The sequence below is a fragment of the Canis lupus genome, chromosome 20, assembly GCF_048164855.1.
Source record: "Canis lupus baileyi chromosome 20, mCanLup2.hap1, whole genome shotgun sequence".
In the NCBI taxonomy this organism is placed as follows: domain Eukaryota; kingdom Metazoa; phylum Chordata; class Mammalia; order Carnivora; family Canidae; genus Canis; species Canis lupus.
Genome location: NC_132857.1, coordinates 31,645,823 through 31,661,315, shown reverse-complemented (window position 1 = coordinate 31,661,315; position 15,493 = coordinate 31,645,823). Strand labels below are relative to the sequence as shown.

At 44.1% G+C, this 15,493-nt stretch overlaps 1 protein-coding gene across 1 annotated transcript in view; it reads left to right on the top strand.

Moving 5' to 3' along the window:
* Window positions 1-719: 719 nt before the first annotated feature.
* CNTNAP5 (contactin associated protein family member 5) overlaps window positions 720-15,493 on the top strand; it is a 796,877-nt gene continuing 782,103 nt past the window's right edge. Inside the window, exon 1 of the mRNA XM_072788823.1 lies at window positions 720-1,041. Within this exon, the coding sequence (XP_072644924.1) occupies window positions 960-1,041 (82 nt within the window). The 5' untranslated portion in view covers window positions 720-959. The remainder of the gene's footprint in view (window positions 1,042-15,493) is intronic.

The following is a 15,493-nucleotide window of genomic DNA, read 5'->3' as shown; positions in this document are numbered from 1 at the left end:
CCGCCCAAGCTGCGCGCCGACCGCGGGGAGGGCGCCTGGATGCGGCCGCCCTGGGAGTGCGAGCGGCGGGCGCGGGGCGGGGGCGCGGGCCGGGCCGAGCGGAGCCAGAACCCCGGTGCCGCCGGCGCCCGCCGACCCTCCAGGCTGGGGGCAAACGCGGAGGGAGGCCGCGCGCGTCATTCAGTGATTCAAGTCTTCCCTCTCGTCTCAAAAAAAAAAAAAAAAAAAAAAAAAAAAAAAAAGAGCCTCTCGTTAGCTCGCTGCCAAGCCTTCCCTGGGAAATTCGCTCCTGCTGATGCGTGGTGTCTTCCAAGTCGGGCAGCAGCGTCCCCGAGGCCCGGGCGCAGGCGTCGGTGCCTCTCGGCGGCCCCCGGGCGGGGCGGGGGGAGGCGGGGCGGGGGGAGAGGGCCCGGCCCGGGCAGCCGGGGCGCAGGGCAGCGGCGCGGGGCCTGGAGCCGGGGCGCCCGAGCGCGCCGAGGACCCGCCCAGGCCGCTCTCATAGGCGAGCGCGGGGCGGGCCTGGCCGGGGGCGGTGCCGCGCGCCCCGCTCGCCTATAAGGAGCGGCCGGCGCGGGTGCGGATCGCAGCGCCGGGGGCCGGGGTGCAGGGGCCGCCCGCTCGCTCGCTCGCTCGCCGCCCGGGGTTGGCGCGGGGCTCGGATCCGCACCGGGAGGCGGGCGCGGGGCGCGGCGGGCGCGGGGCGCGGCGGGCGCGGGGCAGGTGCGCCCCGACCGTAGCTTCAGCCGCAGCTCCGAGGCAGAGCCCGCCAGGCTTTCGGTGGCCCGCCCGGACACGGGATGGAGTGAAGCCGAGAGTCTCCTCGGGGGGGCGGGAGGGGGTCAGGCGGCGCCGAGGACGGAGGGACGGACACACAGACACGCGCGCACACAAGAAGCCGCGGCTGGCGCCTGCAGATCCGGGACTCGGTGGGGGGACCGCTCGCTCGCTCGCTCGGGGAAATGGATTCTGTGCCACGGCTGACCGGCGTCTTCACTTTGCTGCTCTCCGGCTTGTGGCATTTGGGATCGTCGGCGACCAACTGTGAGTGCCCGGGGCGGGGGCGGGGGCCGGGGCCGGGGCCGGCGGGGCGGGGAGCGCCGGCGCCGGGAGGGACTCGCCACCGTCCGAGCAGCCTCGCCGGTGTCCGCTCCGAGCGGAGGAGAAGGGAAGGGGGGTGCTGGCCGCCGTGGTTCTGTCGCGCAAACCATCCCAAAAGTTGGCCGGGCTCGGGGGAGCCGGCCCCGCTGAATTCCCCCCCTCCTCCCGGAATCGCAAAGTTCGGGGAGAAGGGAAGGTTCTCTCCCCTGAGCCTCACGCCTGTCTGGTCTCCGCCGAGCCGTTCCGGAGCGGGGCCCGGCGTTCGGCTTGCTCGCGCCGAGGGCTGTGCTCCAGAGCCAGGGATGCTCCCAGCCGCTGCACTCGGTGGCAGAGGCTCTTCCCCGAATGCGGCCGCCCGGGGTCTGCGCTACGCCCAGTTCCTCGAGGCAGGGCTCTCCGCTCTCCCCCAGGCCGAGGGCTCCAGGTGGGGCATCGTGCAACCAACTGGCACCGGTTTAACAGGATTGGGAGTTTTGGCCTAAGAGTCATGGCCCAGGGTAGTCAAACCACAAGATCAATGGCTGCCCCTGTTACAGGAGGAAGAGCTTTGATGCACACTCCACCCCCAAAATCTTTGTGCCAAAGAACCCATAATGAGCATGCACTAAGTGTGCACTCCGTCGTCCAAGCCCTAACCTCAGCAAGTGCAGGGCATTTAATTTAATAGGCAGGAAGGCTGGACACCTGGGGATCCGCCACCTGCACTGTGTATTTAAAGAACCGAGTTCGTCAAAGTTGAATAAATCGCTAGAGCCATCGGAGGTTCAAGCTCAATTGCTCAGCTGCCTCTCTAGGCGGAGAGAGGGAAGTTTTTTCCAGCTTGGAAACTCCTAAATGAGAAAGAACGCAATTAAGCCATCTGTGTTCTTTCCAAAGATGGTTTATCAAGGTTCCTTGAGTTTCTAGGCTTAACTCCCCTGTCTGCTACCCACCCACCCACCCACCCAGGAACCTCAGAAACGCTTATCTATATTGGAACATAGCATCATTCTTAGAGAAAGATAGGAAGACTACTTAGTACTTGTGGGTCCTCCTATCTCTTACCTTGAGTAAGAGATACTCAACTCAGAGTTGCACCTCAAGGGAAGACAATTAGACAAATGTTGTTTACTGAAAATGATCCAAAGCAGAGCCAGTGTTTCTGTCTGTGATTGGAAGTTTTGGAGATTCAGAATCTGTAGTTAGTGGTAATGCCTTATCAAGATTTTATCAAAGTTAGTATTCTACTAAAGGAGTGCTGAAGAGGTCATCCTCTCAAAAAGGGAGGAGCCAGAGGGACTTAGTGTAGAAATCATTTCAGAGAATAGGTAGGAAAAGGTTACAATCTGATGTTTCTCTCCTCCTCCTCCTCCTCCTCCTCCTCCTCCTCCTCCTCCTCCTCCTCCCTCCCTCCCTCCCTCCCTCCTCCCCTCCTCCTCCTTCTTCTTTTAAGTGAAATTGTTCCCATGGTGCTTTAGAAAAACATCTAAGTGGTTTAGTTAGAGGAAGTTAGGCATGGTGCTGAGCTAGCCTCTCTACCTCCTAAAACACTAGAGGTCAGTATTGTCCTAATGATGCAAAGGTGCAGCAGCCAAAGAGCTGTTTTTCCCTTAGCGCATTTACCTATCTGGAAATAGTGAATATTTTGAAGATCCACAAAGGTGGGGAGAGGAGTAAGGGTAAAATAGATAGAACATACTCTATAGGAATATGGTTGGGGCTTCCTGATGTAGCATCTTTTCTTAAGAGTAAGGGAAAAAATAAATTGTAGAATGCCAATTTCTGTAAATTAATTGAATTATGGTTAATATGTTGTAATAATGCTCATAAAACCCAAATGGCGTGGATTTAAGGCTCATGCTTATCATTACTGATGCAGCAATAAAGCTAATTCTCAACATTTAAAATGGAACTTTGTGATAATGAGCTTTAGTATTTCATCAGTGACAGTTTAATTTCCCCAGTTTCCAATCAACATTTCAATTGAATGCACGCTCCTTGCTAGATATTTTGGGGTCCATGTTCTTAAAGAATAATGATAATTTTTTTTATTATGCTGAACAAAATGTGTTAATACAATAGCATGACAGCAGAAAATTACTTCTCAACTAAGTTTATCTTGGTGGTCTTTAGAACCTGTGATGCAGAACTACTAAGGAAAAAAAAAATTAATATTGCGCAATTCTTCCAGACTTCAACTGTCCACATACTTTATCCATTAAATTTAGGGATCTGGTTTACTATTTATCTACAATCCGTTAACATTTATATGTATGTATTGAGGAAGGTAAATCTCTTTTCAAATAGTCAATTTGTGGAAGTTTATAGATTATTTGGATAAATTTTTTCAAGATTTTTATTTTTTAGAGATAACATTTTATGTCATTTGTGAAAGTAGCCCTATAAATGGGTTATTTGCCTGAGACGCTCCATGGTATCAAAGTATGCTTGTGAACTTTGTTCAAATAAAACAACTTTTAACTGATCGTATTATTCCAATAATAATATTTTATTATTACATTGTTGCGTGTGGAATGTATGTGTGTGTGTGTTTAATTTTCTCATAATCTGACCAAAACTTGGGCATTTGTCTGCAAGAGAGAAATGAATGCTTACCCGATTATAGATTTTATAAGTTTCTAATTAAACAAAATTAAAGTCAGGTTAGGAGGCCAGCTACAGAATAGCTATTATGAATCTGTGCAGAGAACATAATTACCAACCAGTAATAAAAAGTCTGGAAATTCCCCCATTCCAGATTTTCAGGATATTAAGTAGCTACAACATTTCCTTTGGGTTTACCCTCAGGGAATTAGTTAATTTTGAATGTAGCTCTGATAGGCCAGTGTTAAATGAAAAACCATTTTACATATAATATCAACTCCGTTGACGCAAGAAGAAACAATGTGGCTTGAGAGCTGGTTCAAGTGAAACTGAGAGTTTGAAATGCTGACCGGTTTTAGCCCTAGTTATGCCACAGCTAACATGTCAAATGCCCGTACAGTTATGGAACTTTGCCGTGCTCGCAGGCTTGGGTATAAAGCAGCAATTGAGATATGTATCTTCTCCCAAACAGAATAGCAGCTCAGTATTTGACTGAGGAGATTCTTCAAATATTAAGTGTGTTGGAAGACTGTGATAATGGAAGAAATTGCATTCAGAAGATCAGAGCAATGCATGGGGTACTTACAGGGTCACTCTTTATTTTGGCCAATACTCAGATGCTATGTGGTTATGACAGCCTTAATTTTGACCCAGCAAGTCACTTTGAATGATCTCCAAGCATCTTAACTGTTTGGTGGTGCATGTCAGGTTCACAGAGATAACAGCCTTGAGAAAGAAAGAAAAAACTCTTTATTCTCTGACGATGCCTTTCATCACAGACAGAACTTCATCTAAAATATACGAGGATGTCCATCATATTCATAAACACCGTTAAATAAAGAGATGCAGTATACCCGGAGTTATCTGAAGCTTAGGCACAAACCCAATCAATAGGTAATATTATAAATAAACAAAGATCAGGCTGATTTTTTTTTTTTCAGCAGGAAAGTGCGGTGTGCTTTTGTGGCATTTACCATCAGCAGAAGTGAAGGAAGCACTATAATGCTCATTTGAAAGAGTCCTAAAGGTTTTCCCATGGTTGAACAGGCTCATCTTTGACAATCCATGTGAACTCTCTTTCGCTTCGATCCCTCATAGCCCTCATCTCCAGACCAGATTGGTATTTCCACAGTCGGAACAGGTAAATGAAAAACTAGAACAGTGTCCACACTAGGGTACAGAATTGTGAGAAAATTAGTTTCCATTAGAATAACCTCACTCCAGCCCCTATTCTCATTCAAATGGTAGCTGTATTCTAACTTGAAGTTTTCTTTTTTCCCCCTGCTCTTCCCAGTAGCCTCTCCTTTCTTTTATTTGACCTAGTTTGCCTTACCTACATCACTTTACTTTTCTGTGCCCATTTGTTACGAAACAAAATAATGTTACATCATTTGAAATTTTCCTAAAAGCTTTAGTTGGTGATCCAGAGCTCTTTAGTTTGTATGCCAGAACTCTGCTGAAATATGGCTTGCATGTACAAAGCTAATTATCCTCGTTAGTTAGGAAGGTGGGGAGAAAGTCTAGTTACCACAAAGATCATAATACAGTAGTCATTCACTCAACGGAATTTTGTTTGGAAGATTCAGTGTACTCATTTGGAGCCAATAATGGCATTTTTAATACATAAGGGAAGCTGTCTTCATTCATCAAAACTCTGACACTTTCCAGAAAGTATCCTTGTAGAGGTTATCGACTTATCTTAATGATCATGGTGTGTTAATTGAAGGAGTTGGATCAAATAGTTATTCAAGGCCCTATCGAGTCCTAATGTAGTTTTGCCTTTCCTGATGTTGCCTACTGGTCATTCCATTTGGATACTTCTGGGATGGTCGTATTCTAAATTGTTAAGCAATTATATTTAGAATAACAACATAATAGGGTTTGAATTCCTACTAACTGCTGTGCTCTTTATATCTCTCACTTCATATACCATGTCTACATAATTTGGCAAGGCAGTACAGCTAGGTAGACTTTATTAAATTCAGTTTACAGATGAGTAAATTTAAGGTTAATAGAAGTTAATAATTTCCCAGGATCATAAAGCTATGCAATGGAAAAAAAAAATCAGGATCTGGGCCTCTACCTATGTCCAAAGATCAGACTCTGCAAGATATGAAATTAATTCCCATGCATGCAATTGGGGGCTTTTTGAGCCTGCAAGTTGTCTTAGGATCCCTAAGGTTAGTCTCTATACCTCAATCCATAACAAAGGGCAGGGAGGTAGCAGTTTCCACCAGAGCCAACTCCTGAGTTAACCCTTGGAAAGGAAAGGAAAGGAAAGGAAAGGAAAGGAAAGGAAAGGAAAGGAAAGGAAAGGGAAGGAAAGGAAGAAGGAAAGGAAAAAAAAGGAAAAAGGAAAAAGGAAAAAGGAAAGGAAAGGAGAAAAGATAGATTTGATGTAAGATGCCTGACATCACTATGGTCAAAGATAAGGGGCCTCACATCGAGATGAGCGCCAGATACTTTAGTTTTCTTTTACAAGTTTCAGTAAAATACTAGATTATGGAAGAGCATAGCCTTGATGAGGACTTGTGACCACACACACACACACACACACACACTACGGAAGCTACCTCTGTTGGCATCATGTCTTCTAAGTCTCTAGATGTTAGGCCAAATGTATTAATTAAATAGCAGGTATGAGCCCCATCTCCCTGTACAGGGCTATTTCTGATCTGGCCCTGCCTAATGCTCTAAATTGCATGTCCACAATTCCTGCTCTGTCCCCTAATTTCCAATTTAGGGAACTCCACATTCTACAAGCAAGCCATACTATCCTGCATCCCACTTGCATTTTTTTGTGTATTCTTTCTGCATGGTCTAGTTATCCTTTTCCATTTTTTACCTGCCCTCACTTTCTCCAGTTACAGAGGTATGTGCATGAGCACACGCGCATGCGCGCGCACACACACACACACACACACGCGTGCGCATTCCCCGCATTAGGCTAAGTGCCTCTATGCATGACTTACGGTATGTCCATAGCACTTTCTTATAATCCTTTTCTCCCCAAGTAGATGCAAAGCTCCCTGATTATCATATTTCATTTCAGTGTCTATATTCAATACCTAAAACATTGAATGAATGAATGGATGAATCAGTGAATGGTTTCCAACTAAGAATTTCCATTTCTAAACAACAAAAAAATCTTTTTATGGCCCTGTTGTAGACTTTTTAAGTATATTTGATTTATTTTTTTAACTAGAAAGTATTACTTATTATTGTCTTAGAAATGCTAAGAAGATCTGACCTCAGTACTGCGTTTGATCTCATTTTATTAAATTGCTTTTGCAATTTTAACAATCACTTCCTATGTAGCTGAAAATACACAAATATATAGCTATGAAAATCTTTCTTCATAGCCCAGAGTTCAGTATAAAAAGGAAAAGTTTGAATGCTGTTTAATATGGCTTTAATAGTAAATTACTGGAAAGACTGTATTTTATTGCAAACCGATAACCTGACCCCAATGACACTATCCTGAACCTCTGGTATTCTCTCTCTAAGCTGTGGTTGGAAGTTTTATATATCAATAGTTTGTGCGTGTTATCCATTTGAAAAACTTATTGAAAAAATGTGTCCCAAATGAAGGCTCTCTTTCCTAAACTCCAGTTTTTCTAGAAACAGGAGAAATACAGATAAGAAGAGATCATGGACTATCCATGATCTCAAGAACTTTAAACACGGATAACCAGAAAAATAAATCTTTAATCATGTCAAAGTGATAAATGCTCTAACAAAGATAAGTGCAAGGTGTAATGTGAGGCACAAAATGAGCATCTCAAACTGGCTGGGGTGTCACTGCAGGCTCTCCAAGGGAAGCAAGATGGAAGGCAAGTCTTGAACAAAGTCACACTTCACTCATTGGAGGAATGGGGGGAGACTATCACAGGTTTTTTGTGTGAAGGCTTGAGAGTGAGGAGTGTCGTAGTGACTACTTTTGGGAGGGGCTAGGAAGCAGAAGTTTAGAAAAAGAAATGAGGGAAATTGGTAAGGAGGGGGTGTCTTATTTTTACTGTTCAAGCTATGAAGTTTCATTGAAGGATTTTTGTGTATATAATTGATAATACAGAATAAGATACTTGTTTTTAAAAAAATCACTGTGTGAAGGATAGACTGGACCGGACCAACCCTAGTAGCTGGAAAACTAGTTAAGAGCTTATCACAGTAACTTAGGTAATAATAAATAAGAGCCTGAAGAAGGAAGTTTCAGAATCTGCAAAGGTCACAAAGAACCAGAAGGAAAATAATGGCCAGGAACATTGAAAATGTAGGGATATATGAACTAGTAAACTCATAGAAGGCACAGATTTGTGGTTAAAATGTATTCTATAGCTGCTACCATTGTTTTTGACAAATGAGAGCTATAGATGCTAGAAAAGGTGCTCTGTTCTCTGAAATGAAGTTCTTCTCTGGGAATACCAAACGACCATATTCTCAGAGCAGTATATTTCATATTTGCATGACACTATATAGCATACGCTGTCTGTATCCATCATTCTGATGCATCTTCTAGTCTGTAAATTATACCGATTTTTGTCAGCAGAGTGAGAACTAGTCATTAAGAAATGTGTAATTAAACCTCAGTGTTTCTGTTCTGGATCCCCTTCTGGCGGGGGGTGGGGGGGGGGTGGGGGGGTGCGGTAAGCCAGGGATCATTTCTACTATCAGTGGTTGCTCTTTGGAAAGAGAAACAAGGGGCAGTTGGGTGTGCCACGTTGATTTGCTATCATTGGTAATCGATTTGCTGGCATAAATTCCATGTCTCTACATTTCTAATTGCTTTTGTGCATATTCTTGGGGGTTGATTAATGCCATCTGTTCACTGGATCAGCTGAATTGATTGAGTTTTAAAGGATGACAACAGTAATGTTGAAGTTAGGGGGGAAAATGAAAGGGAAATGCCAAAACACACTCATGATGTATATTATTTTTAACTATCCACCTTTGGAAGCAGAAATATCCCTTTGAAGACAGTCCAAGGCAAATAGCAGTTTAACGAAATTCGCCTAACAGACAGATGCTTGTAGGTGTTAGTCTAGGCTAGGCCACTGTTTGCTGAATATACATGTTCAGTTCTCCCCCTCTCCACCCCCTGCCCTGTCCTCTCTCCCTCCCTGTGACTCTCCCTCCCTCTCTTTCCCACTTCTCTCTCTGTCACGTGGCCGTGTATTTTTGGTATTGCCATTGGCTGTTCCCTGAGCTCATGATTGTGTTCAGATGTGAGAGGAGGGGAAGAAAAAAAAAGTCTGTTGGATTCTAGTGTTTCCTTGTTATAAAGTATGTGGGCACAGTCACCAAATGTGAAACCTCCCATCGAGGCCTATTCTAAGGGTAGGCCTGACAGGGATCTGCCACCCACAGGACACTTGGGAAAGCCCACTTGATTCCAACACCCCCTATCCATCTGTCCCCAAACAGCTCTTCCGCCAACTTCATCAGTGCCCTGAATCTGTAAATATGGGGGAAAGCATGGAGATAAACCTGGACACAAAGCCCCACTGGGAGAGAAAATACAGGGATGTATAGGCATGTGGAAGTATTCTTTTTTTTTTTTTAATTTTTTTATTTATTTATGATAGTCACACAGAGAGAGAGAGAGGCAGAGACATAGGCAGAGGGAGAAGCAGGCTCCATGCACTGGGAGCCCGATGTGGGATTCGATCCCGGGCCTCCAGGATCGCGCCCCGGGCCAAAGGCAGGCGCCAAACCGCTGCACCACCCAGGGATCCCTGGAAGTATTCTTGACTGAGGAACAGACCTTTTCCAGAAAAAAAAAAAAAAAAAAGTTAATGGAAGAGATAGTGCTGGGTATCTGAAGGAAAAGAAGAGAATATTTTCAATGGGGGAACGGCAAAGAATAGGGATGTTCAAAGTGTCTAAGACAAGTGTTGCCAACTTCTTGATTTCACCCAGGACCCTCCATATTCCAAGCAGGTGGGCAATGAGTTGATGAAGAAGAGCCAAAAGGGCATATGTCACACGGTTGTGGGTTGATTTCATTCTCACTCAGCAAACATTCCCTATGGGTACTAACATGGACCTTGTAAACATAGTATGAGGAGAACATGAATTACTCTGTATACATAAAATACATATGATGTAGGAATTAATAGTTAAGCCTATTACTATAATTACTATGAACCTCACCATGAATTCTCTCAAAATCAGTTATGATACAAGTTAGGGCAAAGACGTTTCGATTCTCAAGCAAAAGGAGAACTCACTCTCCCTTCAACTGGGTGAGCAGACAGCTGAGTGATTGCCACGACAAACAGAAATTTGTTCTCATTTTAATTCCAATTTCAGGGGGACTGTGGGCAGAATCAGTCTCCACCTGACAGAAATATGATTGTCTGCATACCTCACTTGATTCCTGAGCTCTGTGAGAGTATGACCCCCGCTTCTGGGCTGTGGACCCACTCGCTGTAAAGCTCACAAAGGGAGCCTCATAAGTGGAACAGTGGTGGTATTCTAGAAGAATAAGCTCCAGAAAAGTGAGCAGACCCTTGCAGATAACATCAGCATTCTGGGGGCAGCATCCTTGGTCAGACCTTGAGAAAATCCAGAGAACCTGGGCAGGAATATGTGTGCAGTGTTCCCTGTGTCTAAAGCCCTCCATTTGCAGGAGGCTCAGGCAAGAGTTTGGGAGAAGGTTTCTCTTTTGCACCGCTGACCCTATGTTGTATAGATAAATAATAGACATGCTCTCGTTAATGTTGAGTTAAAAATCAGGTGCTTGTACAATGATTAGTGTATTATAAGTGTCTTGTCCATTTGCAAGTGAATCATTCATTCATTCATTGCTTCGAAAATATTTGTGAAATGCCTGCTGTGCATTCATGTCTGTGTGCATTCCTGAAGACTGGTTCAGTGACTATCCATTGTTGGGGGATTCGGGATCCCTGTCCACATAGCCCCAGGAACAACAATAAAGCAGAACAGTATCTCTTCAAAACATTGCCAAGGCACCATGGCCCCTCCACTCTGTTCTTGATCAATTTCTTAAGCAGCCTTTCCTGTTTCAATATATTTTCTCTCTGCTTCCTTGTCTTCAGTGTTTCTTTACCTTTGCATCAACTTGCCTGCTTCCTAATGCTCCCTCCTTTTCTTTCCCCTTGTTCCATCCCTCTCTTCAAGTTCTTCTACCTTTTCCTCTTTCTCAGTTCCTTCTCTAGCTCTGTCTCTCTTCCTTCACTTGGCCTGCCTCAATCAACATTTCATAAGTGACTTGGTTTTGTGTGTTATGGCCAATGCTAATACTTTTCTTTTTTAAGAGATTTTATTTATTTGAGGGGCGGGGTGGAGAGAGCACTCCTGCTTGCACAGGAGCAGGAGAAGGGGAAGGAGCAATGGGAGAGGGAGAAGCGACTCCCCCCTGAGCAGGGAGTGCAACTCCAGGCTCATTCCCAGGACCCTGAGATCATGACCTGAGCCAAAGGCAGATCTTAACCAACTGAGCCACCCAGGCACCTCCTGAAATTAACCCTTTTCAAACATTTTTATTGAAATGCCTCTCACCAGGAAAAAAAAAAAAAGAAAGTTCAGGAAAGCCCAGAGGATTCTCAATTCTCCCTCAAGTAGCTACTGAAGCATGTAATTTCTTGAATTTTTGTCTTAAGCTCTCAGGCAAATTTACATTCTGCTCTGCATTATAGCCATGTTTATATTATGATAAGAAAAAAAGCTTCCCAGGATCTCCAATTAAAAATTGATGAGCAAAGTTCATTCACTTAACCCATGGCAGAGGGCCACATAGGCCTGGAGGTGCAGGTCTGAGCTTTTTGGCTCTGTCTCCCTGCCTATGCCTTCTAGGGTTCCTGTGTGAAGGAGAACAACTTCCCTGTTCTCCTCTCACCTTGGAACAACAGCTGCTTCATTTGCCATCAACTGTGACTGCTCTGTGAGCTGCACATTACAGTTAATCAATAATGGGAGGTGAGGGTTGCTTATCAATTCGCAGGAGAGAAGGAAACCCACAAGCCTGCGAAGTGACTAGAAATGTCGCTGTTTGCAGGGGCTGTGGGCAAGAAGTGCCCGCAGCCCCCTCCAGGTCCGTGCTGCACCCCACTGCAGTCCCCGGGCTATGTGTGGCCACATGTATGAGGTTTACCTTCGAGTGAATGAGCTCTGCCGGGTGACAGGATTGGGGTCAACAGGGCAGATTCTTTCTGATTGGAGACGGGCTGAGCTCACCAGGATATTGAAAGAGAGATTAATGCCTCTCATTCTACAACAATCAGGAGCCTTTTGACACAATCAAAAGAAATGAATCCAGCAGATTAGAATGTTGGAACACTGGAGATTAGAGATAAAGTTAAGTAATGTGTTTCTTCATTGTCAGGGCTTCCAAACCTCCACCTGGTGCCAGGGGTGGTACCTGATAAGGTCTCAGTCTATTCCTAACCACAACCATCCTCCTCTCCATTGGCGACTGAGGATGTACTGGCTTGGATGGTCAGGTTATTTACCCAATATCAAAGAGTGAGGAGGTAATCACACTGGCATTATAGTCCATGTTTTGCTGGCTGCAAAGTCTGTCCTTGTTTTCCCTCTGCTTGCTGTTTCCTTGAACCCACAGCTAAGGCCAAGCCATCCTTGAACTCAAGCTGATGTTTAACCTTGCAGGCCATGTCTTCTCTCTGATCCAGGGTGACAAAACCCTTGTCTGGCTAGACCTACCAATTCCTCCCAGTCTGGAGGTAAGCTTTTCCTAACTTCTCAGTCCTTTCCCCCACATATACAAGTCTCTGTGGCAATTAGCTCCTGTACATCAAGCTATATGTAAAAGTTGATTGTGTTACTCCTTAAAGCTTGCACCATCGAATCCCTGTGGCCAGGCTCCACTATCACTAACAGCCTTGTGGATTCCATGATCAATGCCCACTGTCAGTGTGTCTGCTCCTATTTCAAGCTCCTTTGGGATCTTCCTCTGTAAGTGCAGTATTCTTTTTTTTTCTCATCTGCATCATACTGCACTGCTTCTAGAATTTTCTAGATGTGTGTTCTTTTTTTTTTTTTTTAAGTTTGTGGTAATAAGAAAAACCCTATTTGCAATACTTAGTCACAGGTTCAAATAAAACAAAGATTGGATGGCCTTCAGATCTGTTCTGCATCTTTGGGCTACAGAGTTCATCCCCCACATGGCCCCAAACCTCCTTTCATCCAGTGGGTATAGATGGGAGGGCGAGTTTAACAAGTGTGTACCACATACCATTATTCTTTGCCATGAACTAGATGAGGTGATGAGCATCTGCCCTGCTGTCCTTGCGGTGTTTACTTGATCGAAGAGGACCAGCCCATGTGTGAACTTATGTTTATCACATGCTGTGTGGAAAGCCAGGCCACGCAATGTTTTGCTTTCTTCCTCAGCTCTGCTGTGCTTGTCCTTGTGATCTGGGCTATTGCTAGGCTCAGCTGTAAGGTATGTCTTCGTGTGTCTCCTTTGTCCTCTTTTTCAGATATTTTCTTGTCTCAGTGGACCTTCTTGCTAGGGTTTAGAGAGGCTAAGTAACTTGGTTGTCGGCTGGCACCCTGACAAGAGACTCTTGCCTTTCTTTCTCTAGCAATGGCTGTCCAGAAAGGAAACAGAGAATCTCAAAGGAACTCACGTGGAGGCAATTCACAGATGCTGTGTTCTAGCTCTCAGAAAGAATCAGTGTTTCAAAGAATAAGGCCTTAAATATTAAAATGTATTTCAGGAGCAGAAATTTTTTGCTTCCCAAATGAACTCTTACATTGAATTTCTGTATGCGAAAGAAATGATTGCTGTTTTGGAGAAATGGGACGCTCAATCTCCTCTTCTCTTTCTGATTCTTCGTGGAAGTACCATGTGAATGAAGCCTAAGACTTAATTGCAAGAATTTCTAAGTTTATAATTTTATGCAAAAAAGTGATTAGGCAGAGGAAAGTTTTGAGGAAGAGGGGGATGGTGCCCTCCATGGTGGCCAACATTTGGCTGTGTGCCTGCAGCAAGTCCACCTGGGTGCTTACCACCTGCACCTGCTTTGCAACACTTAATTTGTTGTTGAGGTTATGAAATATGTTAAATATTATCTCTACCCAAGTGCCTACTTTTAACCCCTTAAAATCTATTTTCTGTCCTGATGCTATTTTATATAAGTCTTTGGACAAGAGAATCTTACTGGCATCTACGGATTATAAAACAGAGTAGCTTATCCAGGGTGTGTCTCTTCATTTGGGTCTCTTCAGTGAACAGTCAGTTGCTCTTCTTAACGAAATATTATGTTGTAAAGGCCTTTGAGCTATCCACCTTCATCCCTTCTATCCCAGATATTCCCTTGGGACCTTCTCAAAAGAAGGTATTTCATGTTAGCCACACAATGAATAGCAAAGTAAACTACTTGCAGGACTGAATTAAAGCACAGATACTTTACGTAAAACCCAAGTGCAGCAGTGCCTCAGTGGCTTAGGCAGTTAAGCATCTACCTTTGGCTCAGATCATGATCCTGGGGTCCTGGGTTCGAGCCTCACATCAGGCTCCCTTCTCAGCAGGAGCCTGTTTCTTTCTCCCTGTTCTTGCTCTCTCTATCTCTGTCTCTCTCAAATAAATAAAATCTTAAAGCAAAAGGAAGTGCAGATAGCAAGCCTGCATAAGGGACAGGATGGAGGCAAACCCCTGAACGCTGGCACGCATTTTACCATGTGTTAAAGGAGGCATAAGCTCATGCCTCCACCTCTTAACTTTTGTGAGAAAAATAGACCTTCTGCCTCCATCAGTGAAGTCCTCTCCATGTGCTCCCTCATGTTAATTAACGTGGCTAGCAGTGGTAAAGGTGTACCAATTAAATAAAACTGTTGCATGTCTCCGATTCAGCCTTGGTTCCTGATGCTGATGCAGGCTAGACAGTCAATTGTAATCACATGCTTATAGGTTTGCTTACAGTTCCATGCATTAGAAAATCATATTGCATTTAGATCTGCACTGTACTTTTATAAGAAAATAAAACGCCTAGTGAACTCCAAATGCTCTTGCTCTGCATTCTTAATAGAATTTAATATAATAAATAATTTAAGATAATATATGCATACACATATATATTATATATTTGAGTTTTCCTTCATGGTTAATATACCAGGTAGAGTTTTACATGTGTATACACTCTTTGCGAACTGCTTATTCTGGCAAATGTCAAAATTTATTATCCCCCAAGGTCAATATTGACTTGGGTGTCACCTTTGTGAATATTTACCTCTGTAGATAATGAATTGAAATGGGCATTTGGATGGAAATTAATATCTATTTATTTTCTGAAATCGAATATGTTTTGCCAAGAAGTTGGATAAATGCTGGGGGAGGCACACAGACATGTCCTACTGTGGCTGCTCTGTTTCAGGGTAACGTTCAAGCAAGCATCTTTTGCATCCCAATTTAATGTCGTTATTTTTTTATAGTTCTTTCACGAGTTCTTTTACCTAGTGGACAGAATGCAAATCTTCTAATATATTCAGCTTGACATTTCAGTAATGTAATTGGGAGATGATGATACTTGAGCATATGGATGAGTATACATGGGATTAATAAGCACCTTGGCCTTGGAATTTATTTAGGCCAAGATACTACTACGTCAAAAACACAAAGCTCCTTCAACAATGATCTAATTACATGAAGAATATAGGAAGAGACATAAAATCACAAAGTGGTTCTTTTGGTTTTGAGCCATTGAATTTTTGTCTTGAAATAACCTTATGGCATGTGTTTTGAAGCCTCTCTGTGTGTGTGTGTGTGTGTGTGTGTGTGTGAAGCGCTTGCTTCTTTATTTAGAAAAGTTAGTATCACATGTTTTGGCAC